Source organism: Thamnophis sirtalis, unplaced genomic scaffold (genome assembly GCF_051295495.1).
Source record: "Thamnophis sirtalis isolate CommonGarterSnake01/CBP01778 unplaced genomic scaffold, rThaSir2_p1.2 scaffold_9, whole genome shotgun sequence".
NCBI lineage: Eukaryota > Metazoa > Chordata > Lepidosauria > Squamata > Natricidae > Thamnophis > Thamnophis sirtalis.
This window is the reverse complement of record NW_028261389.1, coordinates 69,294,364-69,310,766: the sequence shown is the minus strand read 5'-3', so window position 1 is coordinate 69,310,766 and position 16,403 is coordinate 69,294,364. Positions and strand designations below refer to the sequence as shown.

Sequence of the window (16,403 nt, the reverse complement as noted above, 5' to 3'; positions counted from 1 at the left end):
CACCCCTGTCTCATACATACATTTACAGGTATATATTCTCATAGTTATTATTCTTATTATATTTTAACCCTTTTAAGCATTCATTTTTCCATATAAAACATTAAAATATATAATCGAGACTGCTTTGCTTACCATACCAATACACCTATTTTATTTAACACCACCCTACTTTTCTTTCCTTTTCTCCCTCTCTTCTCTACTTCCTTCTTTCCTCTTCTCCTTTCCCTTTCCTTCTTCCCCTTCCTCTCCCATACTCCTCTCCTCCTCTTCCCCTTCATACACTCTCTCTTCCTCTTCCTATCCCTCCCAGTCTTCCTCTCCTTTCCTCTTTCTTCTTTCCCTCTCCTTTCCTCTCTTCTTCTCTTCCTTTCCTCTTCTGTGGCAGCCAAAAACATTTTCATGCTCTCTAATTCAGGGGTCCCCAACAGAGGTGGTATTCAACCGGTAGTGGAAATCACAGGTGGGCTCTATGCCATCCTATTTAGGCACGTTTTCAAGCTCCACGCATGCATACAAGCTGCATGCGTGATGAAAGCGCATGCACAGAAGACAGGGCGCATGTGTGGCTGGAGCGTGTGCACTCACATTTGCAAACCAGTAGGGAAAGTAAGTTAATATCACCCTTGGTCCCCAAATCCCGGTCTGTGGATTGGAACCAGGCCACAGCATGCCGCAACCGGGCCACCAACAAGCGAAGCCCTATCCATGGGATGCAGGCAGCATACAAAGCCACAGCCCTTCCAGTCTGCGGATAAACCTTTCTCCATGGAACCGATCCCTGGTGCCCCAAAGGTTGGAGGCCGCTTCTCTGATTCATCAATGAAAATCTTTCCATTCATGCAAAGGACCCCCAGTTCACTCAAAGCAGGGGTGAAATTCAGCAGGTTCGGATCGGTTCAGGCAAACCGGTAGCGGAAATTTTGATTAGTTCAAAGATCCAGCAAATACCACCTCTAGCTGGCCCCAGGGTGGGGTGGGAATGAAGACTTTGCAATATCCTTCAGCTGGAATGGGGAGGGAATGGGGATTTTGCAGTATCCTTCCCCTGTCACACCCACCACGCCATGCCCACAGAACCGATAGTGGAAAAAATTGAATTTCACCACTGACTCAAAGCCTTCTGCTTGATGGCCAAAGCAAAAAATCTCGGTCCATCCGGGAAACAGTTTTCAAGTGGACAATACCATATGCTTGTAGTCTCTGCTGGGTAAAATACCAGCGATGATGCTTTCCAGGCAACTATGCAAAAGACATTTAAGGGAGGGATGGCGAAACAATTTTCCCAATGGGCATGGGCCAGCCATACGGTAGGTGGCCACAAGAAACAAACACATAATTGTAACATGGGGAAAGAGAGACAAAAGAGAGCAGCTGGCCACAGTCCTTCAACATTGCTGAATGCAAGAGACTGATAGGGTTATCCAAACAATCTATTGAAAAGTGATTGAAAAGATTCAGAAGAAAAGACATACCATATTTTTTGGAGGAGGAGGAGGAAGAGGAGGAGGAGGAGGAGGAGGAGGAGGAGGAGGAGAAGAAGAAGAAGAAGAAGAAGAAGAAGAAGAAGAAGAAGAAGAAGAAGAAGAAGAAGAAGAAGAAGAAGAACAACAACAACAACAACAACAACAACAACAACAACAACAACTCTGTTAACCATCTATTACCTTTAAAGCCCTACATGGCCTAGGACTTGGGTACCTACGGGACCATCTTCTGCCACATACCTCCCTTAGACCAATAAGATCGCACATGATAGGCCTTCTCCGGGTACTTTCAGCGGGTCAATGCCAGCTGGCGACGCCTAGGAGTAGGGCCTTCTCTGTTGCCGCTCTGGCCCTATGGAATGAGCTGCCCCCGGAGATCCGGGCCCTACCCACTCTCATGGCCTTTCGCAAAGCCATTAAAACCTGGCTTTTCCGGCAGGCCTGGAGCTGTTGACCCCTTGATGGTGGTCCAGCCCCATCTGATTGGGTGTCTGTTGTGTTCCTTTTTAACTTGTTGTGTCTCGTTGTTTTAATAATTCTTTTTAATTCTATTTTTCATTTCTGTAAGCCGCCCGGAGTCCTCCGGGATTGGGCGGCATAGAAATTCAATAAATGAAATGAAATGTTGCTGTACTTAACATGTAGAAAATCCACAAACGGCTTCCATTAACACCTCCCAACATTTTAAAGCCCTCCCCCAGAAGCTCTTCACCACCTCTTGGCTCAAATTCTGAGCAAATGTTGACTACACCATCTAGGTGTGCTTGAGAGATGCTGCCTTCCCAGATGGAATATTCTAAACTGGTGTCCTTCTCCACAGGATCAGCTGGATTACCACCAAAGCAGCCATCGGCTCCTTGCTGTCTGGGTAAAGGAGGGTAGAGAAACCCACTAAAAGGGGGGAATTAGGATGCTCGTGTCTCCACGCCCAAATAACAAAACGAAAGAGACACCTGAACAACCAACGTCCTGGGTGTTTCATGCAAAGGGGGAAAGCGTGTCTCCTCTATCAGTGGTTTGCAAAGCCTTTCCCCATCTCTTACCATTGTAGAAACTTAACACCCACCCCCAGTGGTGGGTTTCAAAAATTTTTAGAACCTCTTCTGTAGGTATGGTCTGCTTTGTGGGAGTGGCTTGCCGGCCATGTGACCGAGTGGGAGTGGCTTGCCAGCCATGTGGGCGAGGCCAACTTGTAAACAACGCTCTTGCATAGCAACCAAAATGTTGGCTCAGAAACTCTGGCATTTGAAGCACGCAAGTCTTAAAGCTGTCAAGTTACAAGACCCTTGCAACCCCTAACCCTTTAGGGGAAAAAACCCCAGGGGTGTTCAAACTTGACAGCTTTAAGACTCCCAGAATTCCTCCTCTCGCTCTTCATCTTGATGATGGGCGGATGGGAGGGGGGAGGGAGCTGGAACCGGTTCTAAATGGCACGGTAGATTTCTGGAACCTCTTTTATAGAAGAGGTTAGAACTGGCAGGAAGCCACCCCTGCCCACCCCTCTCCTAGAAGAATGAAATATTTTAGGAAATATTAGAAAGGCAGAATATTATATTTCCCTTAAGAAGAAATGGAGAAACATGTTTTTAGTGGCAGAAAGCAATCCCCAACTTTCCTTAATAGGCCACAGCAGATGTCAGCACTTCAGAGATAAAGAGTTTATTGAAAGAAGCCAAGTATCTAGGTAGCTCTATTCATAGGTAAAGCAAATACTGCAGGCAGAAATGCATTCAAGACAAGATATTTTTGAAACAAAGGCAGAATGGTAGGATTAGCCCTCACTCAAGATCCAAACTAGGACTAAGCCATTAAGCCACCATAGGAATTGCTCAACATCCTTTCAGAAGACAAGCCCCTTCATTGCATCATCTCAGTTGCAGCACCCCCAGCAAACATCAACCAAACCTGGGAGCTCAGACAACCTATACAGCCAACTATGACCCCTGCCTAACCCCTAAAGGTAAAGGTTCCTTTCGCACATATGTGCTAGTCGTTTCCGACTCTAGGTGGCAGTGCTCATCTCCATTTCAAAGCCAAAGAGCCAGCGCTGGCCGAAGACGTCTCCGTGGTCATGTGGCCGGCATGACTAAATGCCGAAGGTGCACGGAACGCTGTCACCTTCCCACCAAAGGTGGTGCCTATTTTTCTATTTGCATTTTTACATGCTTTCGAACTGCTAGGTTGGCAGAAGCTGGGACAAGGAACGGGAGCTCATCCCGTTATGCGGCACTAGGGATTCGAAACACTGAACTGCCCACCCTTCGATTGACAAGCTCAGCACCTTAGCCACTGAGCCACCTTACATAGCCTCTACAGCCAATAGAATACATGTTCTTGCACAGCAACAGGAAGCTCAACTGCAACGCCCAAGAGAAGGTATAAAAAAATCCCCTCTCTCAACTCCATGGGGTCAGCTGCCCAAAGCCACATCTGGTTCTGCTTCATCACTAAACAAGCCATCTTCCCAATCAGCCTCCATGTTTCCAGTGTCTTTCTCCCAGCTTGGAACTGGACCAGATGAATAGTTCTTCCCACACCATCACCCCAAAGGGGGGTTGCTACCGGTTTGCACCGATTCAGGTGAACCAGTAGTGGAAATTGCAACTGGGTCATCAAACCAGTTGGGACAGCAGGCTCGCCACACCGCTGAACTGGTCGTCACAGAATATTTTTTTTGACATTTTTAATGTTCTGCGCATATGCAGACCTATTTACAGGCAACTTTGCAGGTGTGCGTAAATTGCACGCACACCGAACCGGCAGTAACGCAGGGCAGTAACGCAGAAACCCAGCCCTGCATCACCCCCTGATGTTACCATGGGTAAGAAAGCACATGGCGCGATCCATCAGGGAAGGAAGCCAAATCAGATATCTTCCTTTTACATCTGGATTTGCCCACAAGAGGCTTATCTGCATTTGGAGGAAGCATTTCAGATTAAAATCTATCTTCGCATACAGTTATTTCACAACTGGAAAAAAGAACATCACAGATCACACTTTCTGCTCTTTGGAGAGAGGAAGATGAAGGGAAGTGTGGCAGGCAAAGAGGCTGCAATTACTTTTCCTGGTGTCCATCGACAAGTTCCATCAAGAACTAAATCATCCTGAGTATTGGGAATACTGAGTGGAACTTCCTTCCTCCTGGATAAGTCTATCTGGAACTACCGTATTTTTCGGAGTATAAGACACACCTTTTTCCCTCAAAAAAGAGGATGAAAATCTGGGTGTGTCATACACTGAATACAGCATTTTTATCCTCCCAAAACCCTCTCCCCTTTGCAAAAATGATTGTGCATAGCCTTTAGGAGGCTTCCAGAGTGCTCCTGGGGGCTGGGGAGGGCAGAAATGAGCAAAAAATGGGCTATGAGTATAAATATAATCGTTATTGTCATTGTACTTAAATAAAACAAAATTGGTTTGCATGCCCTTTTTTTGACAAAAACAGGGTCCGTTTTCGCAAAAAAATGGGCTGTTTTAGGAGGTCTGCAGAGCGCAAAACATTTTTTTTAAAAAAATTGCCTCTTCAAAATCTTGGTGCGTCTTATACTCTGGTGCGTCTTATACTCCGAAAAATACGGTAAGCATTTTTCATTTGGCTCTTTTAAAATGAGAATAGCAGAGCAATCCTGGGGAAAGTTAAGTTTCCTCTGGGGATAGGGATGTGATAGTGATCCTACATACACATAAGCATTGCACATGTGCACACACATGCACACACACACACTTCAGGTAACTTTTTTCCTCTTTGACTCCAGGACATTGGAGGAGCAATATGACTAATTTCTGGTGGTTTTTTTCCCCGTTGAGTTAAGAACTAAATCATCCAGAGTATCGGAAATACTGAGAGGGACTTCCTTCTGGGGACTCTGTCTGGAACTAAGCATATTTCACTTGGCCCTCTTAAAATGAGAATAGCAGAGCAATCCTGGGGAACGTCAGTTTCCTCTGTGAATGCTTAACTCATCCTGCATACACATGTATGAAATTAGCACCCACCCCTCTCCTAGGAAAATGAGATATTTTAGGAAATATTAAAAGGGCAGAATATTTCCCCAAAAAGGGAGGCAGAAACTCATCCCCCCCACATCTTTGTCAATGGGTCATTAAGGCCTGAGCCAGTCTATTCTACATAACAAAGATCTACCTCGTTCAGCTTCAGAGTGATGGGATTAAGGCATGGCCCTCAGGACATGATAGGATTAGCCCTCTCTCCATCTCACCACATGGCACCTGGGGAGATTGCATCACCCAGCAAGGCTCAACTAAGCCTGGGACACAGACAGCCTACAAAGTTAGCTAAGACCGCCTACCCCCTGGGATTCTGACAGCCAATGGGATATATTTCTTACACAGGAACAGGAAGCTCCAAGGCGGGGCACAAGAGAGGGTATAAAACTCAGGCTCTCTCAGCATCTCTTCTTTTTTCTTCAAGATCTTCAAGGCATGTGATCCCCTTTTCCCCCCAGGACCTCAAAACATGTGGTTCTGCCCATCATCAATAAATTCTTTCCAAGCAACTTCCATGAATCCAGTGTCTTTTTCCCCACTTGGAACTGAACCCAGAAGGACATTTCTTCCAACAAACATAAGCAGTGTGCACACGCACACGCGCACACATACAGATCCATGTAACTTTCAGGTGACTTTTTCCCTCTTTGAACCAAGGTTGCTGCTGGACCAATGACTAGTAACTAGTTTTTGGGGTTTTGTTTTTTTTGAAACTCACTATTACACTTACCGTATTTTTCGGAGTATAAGATGCACCTTTTTTCCCTCAAAAAAAAGAGTCTGAAAATCTGGGTGCATCTTATACACTGAATACAGCTTCCTGAAACCACGCCCCTTCACCAAAATGGCCATGCAAAGCCTCTAGGAAGCTTTTAGACTATCCATGCCTTTTTAAATGAAAAATGGGCCCGTTTTTTTGAAAAACGGGCCGTTTTTTGCTCATTTTTGCCCCCCTCCCCCTGCAGGAGCACTCTGCAAGCTCCCTGAAGGCTATTCATGCCTTTTGTGGGGGAAACGGGCCGTTTTGGGGAGGTATGCAGAGTGCAAAAACTTTTTTCCCCTCTTCAAAACCTTGCTGAGTCTTATACCTCGGTGCATCTTATACTCCGAAAAATACGTTAGATGGCATTTGAACCTGCCATCTCTGAAATGAAGTTTGAAGGAGTGGATTTCAGCAACATACACCAGAAAGCTGCTCTGTTTCCTTTCCCGATGGATTCAATGGCCTAAAAGCCAAGAATATTCAGATCAGTTTAACCATCAAAACAGCATCGGCTAAAGGAAGTGACCACTGGATTTCCTGACAGATAGACAAGACGCACCGGCCTCCAGTTATTCTCATTTTAGAAGCTAAAAGGCAAGGAGATAAAAATACCCGTCATATTTCCTGAAGTTCTTTGCAACGATTTCTGGGGCATTTTCTGTAAAAGTCCTCACAGCAACAAAGTCTCTTTCCCAGGGATGGCGAACCTTTTTGATACTGAGTGCTCAGAGTGCGCCCTTGCGCATGCCAAAACTGAAAGGTGTGTAGGTGCATGAATGCATGCATGCTTGGACATGTGCATGCACAGACATGCTTCGACAGATATGTGCACACACAGATATGTGAATGCACATGCAGACATGCTTGGACATGTGCATGCGTAGACATGTGCACACACATGCACAGACATACGTGCATGCGCAGCAGTGACCTGAAGACCAGCAGGGCGGCGGGAGGCGAGGCATCCCATCACCGGAGCGTGGCAAGAGGTAAGATCTTTTTCTTTTGTGAGCTTCTGTTTCGTCGTTTGCAGGGATACAGAAGCCTGTTAAAAAATTCTGCGGGTAAAAGTGAAGTTCAACCCACATATGTCCTGCCTCAAAGACATGGCAATGTTGTGGAATTTGTTGGTGCCCAATTTCCTCCAGGATGCTCTGAACTTCCCTATTATATCTCCTAGTGAGCCCTCCTCCAATAATATCATGGTCCAGCCCTGCTCAGCTCTTTGAGATCAGTCACATCCCAGTGAATATAAAAATGCTGAAGCCCATAACTAAGCACATGCGCCACGGTAGCGCAGTGGTTAGAGTGCAGTACTGCAGGCTATCTCTGCTGCCTGCCGGCTGCCTGCAATTTGGCAATTCAAATCTCACCGGGCTCAAGGTTGACTCAGCCTTCCATCCTTCTGAGGTGGGTAAAATGAGGACCCAGATTGTTGGGGGCAATAGGCTGACTCTGTAAACCGCTTAGAAAGGACTACAAAGCATTGTAAAGCGGTATATAAGTCTAAGTGCTATTGCTATCTTAACTTCACATAAAGCCACTTTGTAAAAGTACATCTGTCACGTATCTGCATGTCCCGCCCTCTCTTGTCAATCAAGCAGGGTGTTGTTTGATTGGTCCATTTGCGTGTTGTTTAGGCGGCAGATTTGGAAGGTTCCTATTGGTTAGCGCGCTGACAGCTCGGGGTATAAAAGGGCTGTCAGAGCGTTTGTTCGTGTTCCTGTCTGGTTACTGTTCTAATAAAGCTTTTGTGTTAGCACTGAGCCTCGTCATTACCTCAGGAGCCCAATAATAACATCAGTCCTTCTACCACCTGTTTTTTTCTGGACAATAAGCATTTAAGCACTGCAGCCGGGATCCCTACTGCCTTTCACGGTGCATTTTAGTGAAGTCATCTCTGTTTTATTAACCGTATAGCCAACATCTATCCTTTTAGACTAATTGCGTCTGGCTCTGGAACTGTACATATTTTTTTTAGCTTTGTCAGCACCAACCATCCTCAGCACTTGTGAGGATGCTTAGATCTGAAAGAATGAAGTACTGGCCCACGGTGCCTCTGCCAGCGAAAATGGAGCTTGAGAGAGCCGTGTGCGGCTCTCCCAAACTCCGTTTTTGGCTGTGATGGCCTCCTGAAACGCTCTGCCAATAAAAACGGATCTCCTCAGGGCCACACAGTGCAGAGCGCTGCAGGCCGCCGCAGCCGAAAACAAAATCTGGGAGGGATGCCCCCGACACATCGAGCTGGCCACACCCACCCCAGCTACACCCATCCAGCCCCAGAGGTCAAACACCACCCTGATGCGGCCCTCAATGAAATCACGTTTGACACTCCTGGTATAAAGAGAGCATACCCAGGCACATGGAGAGATGCAAACTGGCGTTGTCTGTGGGAGCTGTTTTGTTTTTAGCAGCTCCGGACCCGTGGCTGCGTTAAGCTGTCTAAACAGCATCCATCAGCTGTTTGACAGTTTGATTACCTCTCCTTCGGGCATAGAAGGAGAGGTGAGAAGCTGTGTTTGGGAAGTGCTCCATTCAACCTCCCACAGAACATAAATCTGGGGTGTGGAAGGTGTGAGCCGCCCTGTAACTCAGTGAATTCTCCGCGCCAGGGTTTTTTTTCTGCCTTTTTGCAGAACAAAGGCACACGTCCACCCTCAGCTCAAGGACTGATTTATACCTGATTCCAACACGGGCAGACAGATACCGGAGAACTTCTAATTGTATGTATTACGGACTTTAACTCCATTTTTCTAAACATTCCTTCCGATAAACTATGTGGCAGAAAGACAAAGACAAAGATGGCGCCGAATAGCTTTGTAGGCGTGGTTCTGCTTTGATGTTACAGATTTTCACGGAGCTCAAACTATTATAGAGTTCAAGACCATCTAAAGATCATTAAATCAGTAGTGATTTATTAGTAGAGAGATGCAAACATAGTAAGGGCACAATTCACACCATTTCTCAGCTTCATACCCTAGCTAGACTTCATAGCTAGGGAGGGGCAATAGCAGTAGACTTATATACCGCTTCATAGGCCTTTCAGGCCTCTCTAAGCGGTTTACAGAGAGTCAGCATATTGCCCCCAACAATCTGGGTCCTCATTTTACCCACCTCGGGCAGTGCAATTGCAGGCTCAGCTGACTCCAGATCAAACTCAAAATTTCTATACTGTACAGGCAGTCCTTGATTTACAATAGTCCATTTAGTGACCATTCAAAGTTACAATGGAAAAAGTGTTTTATGACCGTTTTTTCACACTTATGACCCTGCAGCATCTCCATGGTCACCTGACCAAAATTCAGGCACTTGGCAACTGACTTGTATTTTTGACCATTGCAGGGATCCCAGAGTCATGCGTGATTCCCCCCCCCCCCTTTTGAGACCTTCTGAGCAGCAAAGTCAATGGGGAATCCAGATTCACTGTGTTACTAATTGAAGAATTGCATTTAACAAACCTGGTGGGGAAAGTTGTAAAATGGGACCAAACTCACTTCACCAATTTCTCACTTGGCAACATAAGCTTTGGGCTCAGTTGTGGTTGTATGTGCCATTGTAACTTTGAATGGTCACTAAACGGAGTGTTGTAAGTCGAGGACTACCTATATTTTCCAATTTTCTTGGTAGCATTTTTGGAACAATTTGTCCTGGCATCCTCCTCCGTCTTGAACTAAAATGAAAAAGAAAGGATGGTACCAAATTCCTTCAATGTTCTGAGCGAGGCTTCCCGAGAACATAAAGCAAACTCCTTTTGTCCCGACAAAAACCCTTTTTATTCATTTACTGTGAATTCTGTTCATTCATGTCCAGCTAAGTCTTTCAAGGGTGGATTTACAGTCACAGACCTTATCTGGCTTGGAGAGCTGCCAAGCTCCACTCCTCTTTTATTTCCTCTGGGAGGGGCCATTCATCGTCCACCTGTGGCCTTACTCCCAAGTCGACCCCTGTTCTTTAGCTGTTCCCTTCATTTGGCAACTCTGCGCATGCGCACAATGGGAACAGGCTGAGCCAAGGTGGTGCAGTAGTTAGGGTGCAGTACTGCAGGCCACTTCAGCTGACTGTTATCTGCAGTTCAGCGGTTCTAATCTCACCGGCTCAAGGTTGACTCAGCCTTCCATCCTTCCGAGGTGGGTGAAATGAGGACCCGGACTGTGGGGGCAATTTGCTGACTCAATTTGCTAAAAATCTGTGAACTGCTTAGAGAGGGCTGCAAGCCCTATGAAGCGGTATATAAGTCTAATTAATAAATAAAATAAATTTATAATGCCTTGATAAGACCACACTTGGAATACTGCATCCAGTTTTAAAAAGATATATAAAAAAGATGTTGAGACTCTAGAAAGAGTGCAGAGAAGAGCAACAAAGATGATGAGGGGACTGGAGGATAAAATATGGAAGAACAGTTGCAGGAACTGGATATGTCTAGTTTGATGGGGAAAAAAGACTAGGGAAGACATGATAGCAGTGTCCCAATATCTCAGGGGCTGCCACAAAGAAGAGGGAGACAAACTATTCTCCAAAGCACCTGAGGCCAGGACAAGAAGCAATGGGTGGAAACTAATCAAGGAGGGAAGCAACCTGGAATTAAGGAGAAACTTCCTAACAATGAGAATAATTAACCAGGGGAACAGCTTGCCTTCAGTTGTGGGTGCTTCATCACTGGAGGTTTTTAAGAAGAGACTAGACAACCACTTGTGTGAAATGGTATAGGGTCTCCTGCTTGAGCAGGGGGCTGGACTAGAAGACCTCCAAGGTCCCTTCCAGCTCTATTCTATTCAAATTTAAAAGCAACTGAATAGATTTCTCAAGGCTTTGCATTATTTTCTTATTTTCAGCCATTCTTTAGCTTTCTCCTCCAAAAAGTCATGTTAGTGGGACCTCATAGAAAAATTACATTTGAAATAAATTTCCTGACAGTTAGAACAATTAATCAGTGGAACAACTTGCCACCAGAAGTTGTGAATGCTCCAACACTGGAAGTTTTTAAGAAGGATAACCATTTGTTTGAAGTGGTGTAGGGTTTCCTGCCTAAGCAGGAGGTTGGACTACAAAACTTCCAAGGTCCCATCCAACTCTGTTATTCTATTCTATTCTATTCTATTCTCTATTCTATTCTCTATTCTATTCTATTCTATTTTCTAGTCTATTCTCTATTCTATTCTATTCTCTATTCTATTCTATTTTCTAGTCTATTTTATATTCTATTCTATTTTCTAGTCTATTTTATATTCTATTCTATTTTCTAGTCTATATTCTATTCTATGCTATTCTATTTTATTCTCTATTCTATTCTATTTTATATTCTATTTTCTAGTCTAATCTATTTTATATTCTATTCTCTAGTCTATTCTATTTTCTAGTCTTGTCTATTTTATATTCTTTATTCTATTCTATTCTCTAGTCTATTCTATATTTATTCTATTCTATTTTCTATATTTATTCTATTCTATTCTCTAGTCTATTCTATTTTCTAGTCTAGTCTAGTTTATATTCTATTCTATTCTCTAGTCTACTATTCTATGCTATTCTATTCTCTAGTCTATTCTATTTTCTATTCTATTCTATTCTCTATTCTATTCTATTTTCTATTCTATTTTCTAGTCTAGTCTAGTCTAGTTTATATTCTATTCTATTCTCTAGTCTACTATTCTATGCTATTCTATTCTCTATTCTATTTTCTAGCGATTTTCTAGTCTATTTTCTAGTCTATTCTATTTTCTAGTCTATTTTCTAGTCTAGTCTATTTTCTATTCTCTATTCTATTCCATTTTCTATTCTATTCTAACAATTTGGGGACCAGGGTGGCGTCCTTTCTCCAAATCCAAATCCACCCAAATTTGGGGGGAAACATTAATTCCACCACCAGGTCCCTCAGGAGTTCCGACCCACCGGGGAAACTCTGACTGACGTGGCTCCTAAGCTGCCCGGCTCTCTGCCTTTCCTACAAGCGACGGTTCTCGTTCGAAGCCCGCGGGGAAAGCGGGTGGGGGGCGGACGCGGCCGTCCCTCCCGGCCAGCTCCGGGCTACTCACCCTCCTTGGCTTTCTTTTTCCTGCCCAGCGTCCCTCCGAGCTTCCCCAGGAAAGACTCGTCCTTCCTCATGCGATGGGGCCGCAGGGTGGGCGAGCGCACCGGGGAGGACATCGCGGCCGGGCTAACATGGGCCGCCGAGCGAAGAGAGGGGCTTGCAACGCGCGCCGCCGCCGCCGCGCTTGGAGACCCCCTTTCCTGGCCGCCGCCGCCGCCGCCCCGTCAACGGGCAGGCGAGGCTCAACGCAGGAAAGCCGCCGCGGGATCGCGCTGTCCGGCTCCCTTCACAGCGCCCTGCTACGGCGGGGAAGTCCGAGGGCGGTGAATAAGCCACGGGAGGGGGCTGGACGGAGAGGCCAGACCCCGCCAGGAGACCCCGCCGGCAATGGCGCAACGACGGCCGCTCGCCGGGTCCTTTTGCGACTGCTACGAGGTGCCCCTCTTGTTTTGAGGAGGGGCTGCCCCGCCCCGTCGCTTCCCTTCCAGCCTGCCCTCCACTCCCCGTTGAAGACTTGACAAAGGTTTCTCCCGGCTTCTTGGCGTCCTTCGAGCTCTCCAAGCTGGGGTGAAACTACTCCGCGTTGCAACAGGGTTGGGGGCGGGGTAGGGAAGGGAGAGGAAGTTGCTGGAGCCTCTTGGCTCAGTCGAGCCGAGCCGGGGGTTGAGGCTGGGCAGGGGACCACTAGGAAATCTCCCCGGTTCCAAGAAAGGAGGGCATTCGGGGTTGAAACGAGGGATCCTTGGTGCTCTTTTGAGCTTGCCTGTAGACATTTCATGACCCAACTAGGCAACATCATCAGTGCTAAAAGGGAGTGGGATTTGTGGAATGGAGGAGGATTGTGCTCTCTGAACTTGGTTTTCTTGCAGATGGTTCATGACCCAACTAGGGTAGCATCATCAGTGCTAGGAGGGAGTGGGATTTGTGGAATGGACCACTCCCACGAACGCTGCCGGTGCAAGCCACTAGAATATAAACCGAGTAAAATCCCATTCCCTACTAAGCACTGATGATGTTACCTAGTTTGGTAACTAGGTCTGCAAGAAAACAAGCTCAGAGAGCACCAAGGACACAAACGCACACAGCAAAATATCCGGGCTGTAGGTTGAGTTTAGGAAGACAAAGGCGGCAGAAATGGGAAACCACTCAGGCCAAGAAAAGATGACTTCATAGGGCATTTGATTTCCGTTATTGTAATATCAGATGTGTCTTTTCATAAAGCATTTTAGCAGAAAAAGAGATGGCTAGACTTTTTTTGGGGGGGGAGGCTGTCATGCGAATAAAATGCACCCCCGTGTTTTACGTATCAGGGCATAGCAAAAACCATCTTTCACAGTTCTCAAATGTAGGTGAATACAACTTCAGATGGGCAACACATGACTCCATGTCATGTATTTTACAAAACAAAAGCCAAAATAAAGAAGCCGTATGTGAAAAAGTTTACCCTTACTGCTTCCCCAGGTATGAAGAGGCCAAGTGGCAGCCAGGTGCTGCTAATCCGTGGCACAACAAAACCGCGGTCCACTAAAGCGCGCCCGATTAAAGCGCGTACCTGACGTCATCAGCAGCGCGACAAATACGACCGCGGAGAAAAAAGGGCGCTTTAAAAAGCGCTTTTAAAGCAAGCCGGTTCACGTTAAGGTAAGGGTTAGGGTTAGGGTTAGGGTTAGGTTAAGCGTTAGGGTTAGGTTTAGCGTTAGGTTAAGCGTTAGGGTTAGGTTTAGGTTTAGGGTTAGCGTTAGGTTTAGCGTTAGGTTAAGGGTTAGATTTAGGGTTAGGTTTCGGGGGGTTAGGTTTAGGTTTACGCGTTAATTTTAGCTTTACCGCTCACAGAGTGCTTTTTTCGTCGCGCTGTGATGACGTCAGGTACGCGGTTTTGTCGAGCGCACTTTAGTCGACCGCGGTTTTGTGGTGGAACCCTGCTAATCAAATGTCCTTAATCAACTGATCATCAGCAAATGTGGCTATCTCTAGAAAATCTGAAGTTTTTCCGGCGCTCTTGGCACCCACGAAGACCAGCAGGCCAGCGCGCATGTGTGTGCCGAAAGCCAGAAGAGCAGCTGGCAACTATGCGCATGCCCACAACAAGGGCTTTGCATGCCACCTCCGGCATGCCATAGGTTCCCCATCATAGCTATATACTATCTGGAAGTAATGTAACAGCCCAATTCACCCGCCATGCCCATTTACGGAGGGGGGGGGGGAAGACTTGTCTTTAAAAATAGAAATGTTTTTGGAAATCCACTTAATGTTAGAGGAGGTATTCAACACAAAGGAGAAACTATCTGGCTGGAGCTAAATTTCACTCCATCTCATTTTGGCATCTAGCTTGGGATCCTTTCTGGTAAAGATCAGAAAATCCAAAGCGATCCTTGAAAATGACCTGAAAGAAGTTGTCCAGAAGCCATTAGGAGAAAAACAAGAAGCATGTGTTAAATCCAGGAAGCATTACTCAGACTGCTTCTCCCCCCCAGCATTTCCTGGGGAGGGAAGAGAAAACACAGAGAAACTTGCTAGATTCTGCTACCTGACCCCGATCCCAATGAAGTTTAGTTCTAGTCATTCTGTGAGTCACGTCCCTGATCTGGTCTACCTCAGAGGGCTGACAAAATCAGGCTATATAAAATAAGTATTTTTAGGCCACGTGACAAAACACTGCCTGGTAATGACATTTTTTGTTCTCAAGCTTTTAAGTAATAAAATGTGTTAGTCAGAGCCGTCAAATTCCGGGCCCATTGGCTGGATGCGTTACACACTGGCCACGCCCACGCCCTGTTTAGCGAAGGGTGTGTGTGAGAAGTCCCAATACATCATGTGACGCCATGACGATGTGAGTTTGACCCTCCTGCGTTAGATGGGAAAGGTGACATCTTGATTTAGGTTGGTTTTTTTTAATGATCTCCAAGGAATCTTTTTTTTAATGCTGTGCACAGGGTGTCCATCCTCCTCCTCCTCACATGCATTTATTCAAAAAGAAAGACCAACCCACAACTTGCTGCTGCATCTTCTCTTAGCAAACTCATCAAGAAGTAGCAGCAGCTGGTTGGTCTTTTTGCTTTGATTTGAGCTGCTGATTCTGTTCTACAGAGGAATGATTGAGTCTCTCATCTGCACCTCTGTAACTGTCTGGTTTCGCTCTGCAACCAAAGAAGGCAGATACAGACTTCAATGGATAATTAGAACTGCAGAAGAAACAAGGGTTAGGGTTAGGGTTAGGTGGAGAAAACCTGGAAGCTTTCAGATTTGGGTTTTCCAAGATGTGCCCATAGGACATCTCTAATAAACCAACCTGCCTTCCATTGAGGACCTGTACACTGCACGAGTCAAAAAGAGGGCTGTGAAAATATCTACAGACCCCTCGCATCCTGGACATAAATTGTTTCAACTTCTACTCTGTTTCCCTGAAAATAAGACCTCCCAGGTAATAAGCCCAATGAGGTTTTTGAGCACATGCACTAAAATAAGCCCTCGCCTGAAAATAAGACTTCCACGAAAATATTGCAGCACAGCAGCAGCCATGAAGTGACCACGCTCGCCGCCTCCTGCATCTCAAAAATAATAAGACCACCCCGAAAATAAGGCCAAGTGCTTATTTCGGGGGTCAAAAGAAAATAAGACCCTGTCTTATTTTCAGGGAAACATGGTACCCTCAAAACGATGCTGTAGGGCACTGCACACCAGAACAACTAGACACAAGGACAGTTTTTTCCCTGAATGCCATCACTCTGCTAAACAAATAATTCCCACAACACTGTCAAATTATTTACTAAGACTGTATTACTATTATTCTTCTCTTCCTTCCTAGTACCTATCTCCTCCCACTTATGACTATAACCATGTTACTTATATCTTTACAATTTATATTGTTTTATTTGTTCCTAGTATGATTTCATTGCTTATTAGTAACCTATGACTATCATTAAAGGTTGTATCTTATGGTTCTTGATAAATGTATTCTATTTTATTCTTCTTTATGTACACTGAGAGCATCTGAACCAAAGACAAATGCCTTGTGTGTCCAATCACACTTGGCCAATAAAGAATTATATTGTATTGTATTGTATTGTATTGTATTGTATTGTATTGTATTGTATTGTATTGTATTGTATTGTATTGTATT

General features: G+C 45.4%; 1 protein-coding gene across 1 annotated transcript in view; it reads right to left on the bottom strand.

Annotated features, from left to right (window-relative positions):
- Nucleotides 1-12,815, bottom strand: part of PARVB (parvin beta) — a 55,567-nt gene extending 42,752 nt beyond the window's left edge. The window contains exon 1 of the mRNA XM_087722211.1: nucleotides 12,288-12,815. Within this exon, the coding sequence (XP_087578337.1) occupies nucleotides 12,288-12,399 (112 nt within the window). The 5' untranslated portion in view covers nucleotides 12,400-12,815. The remainder of the gene's footprint in view (nucleotides 1-12,287) is intronic.
- Between the last annotated feature and the right edge of the window lie 3,588 nt (nucleotides 12,816-16,403).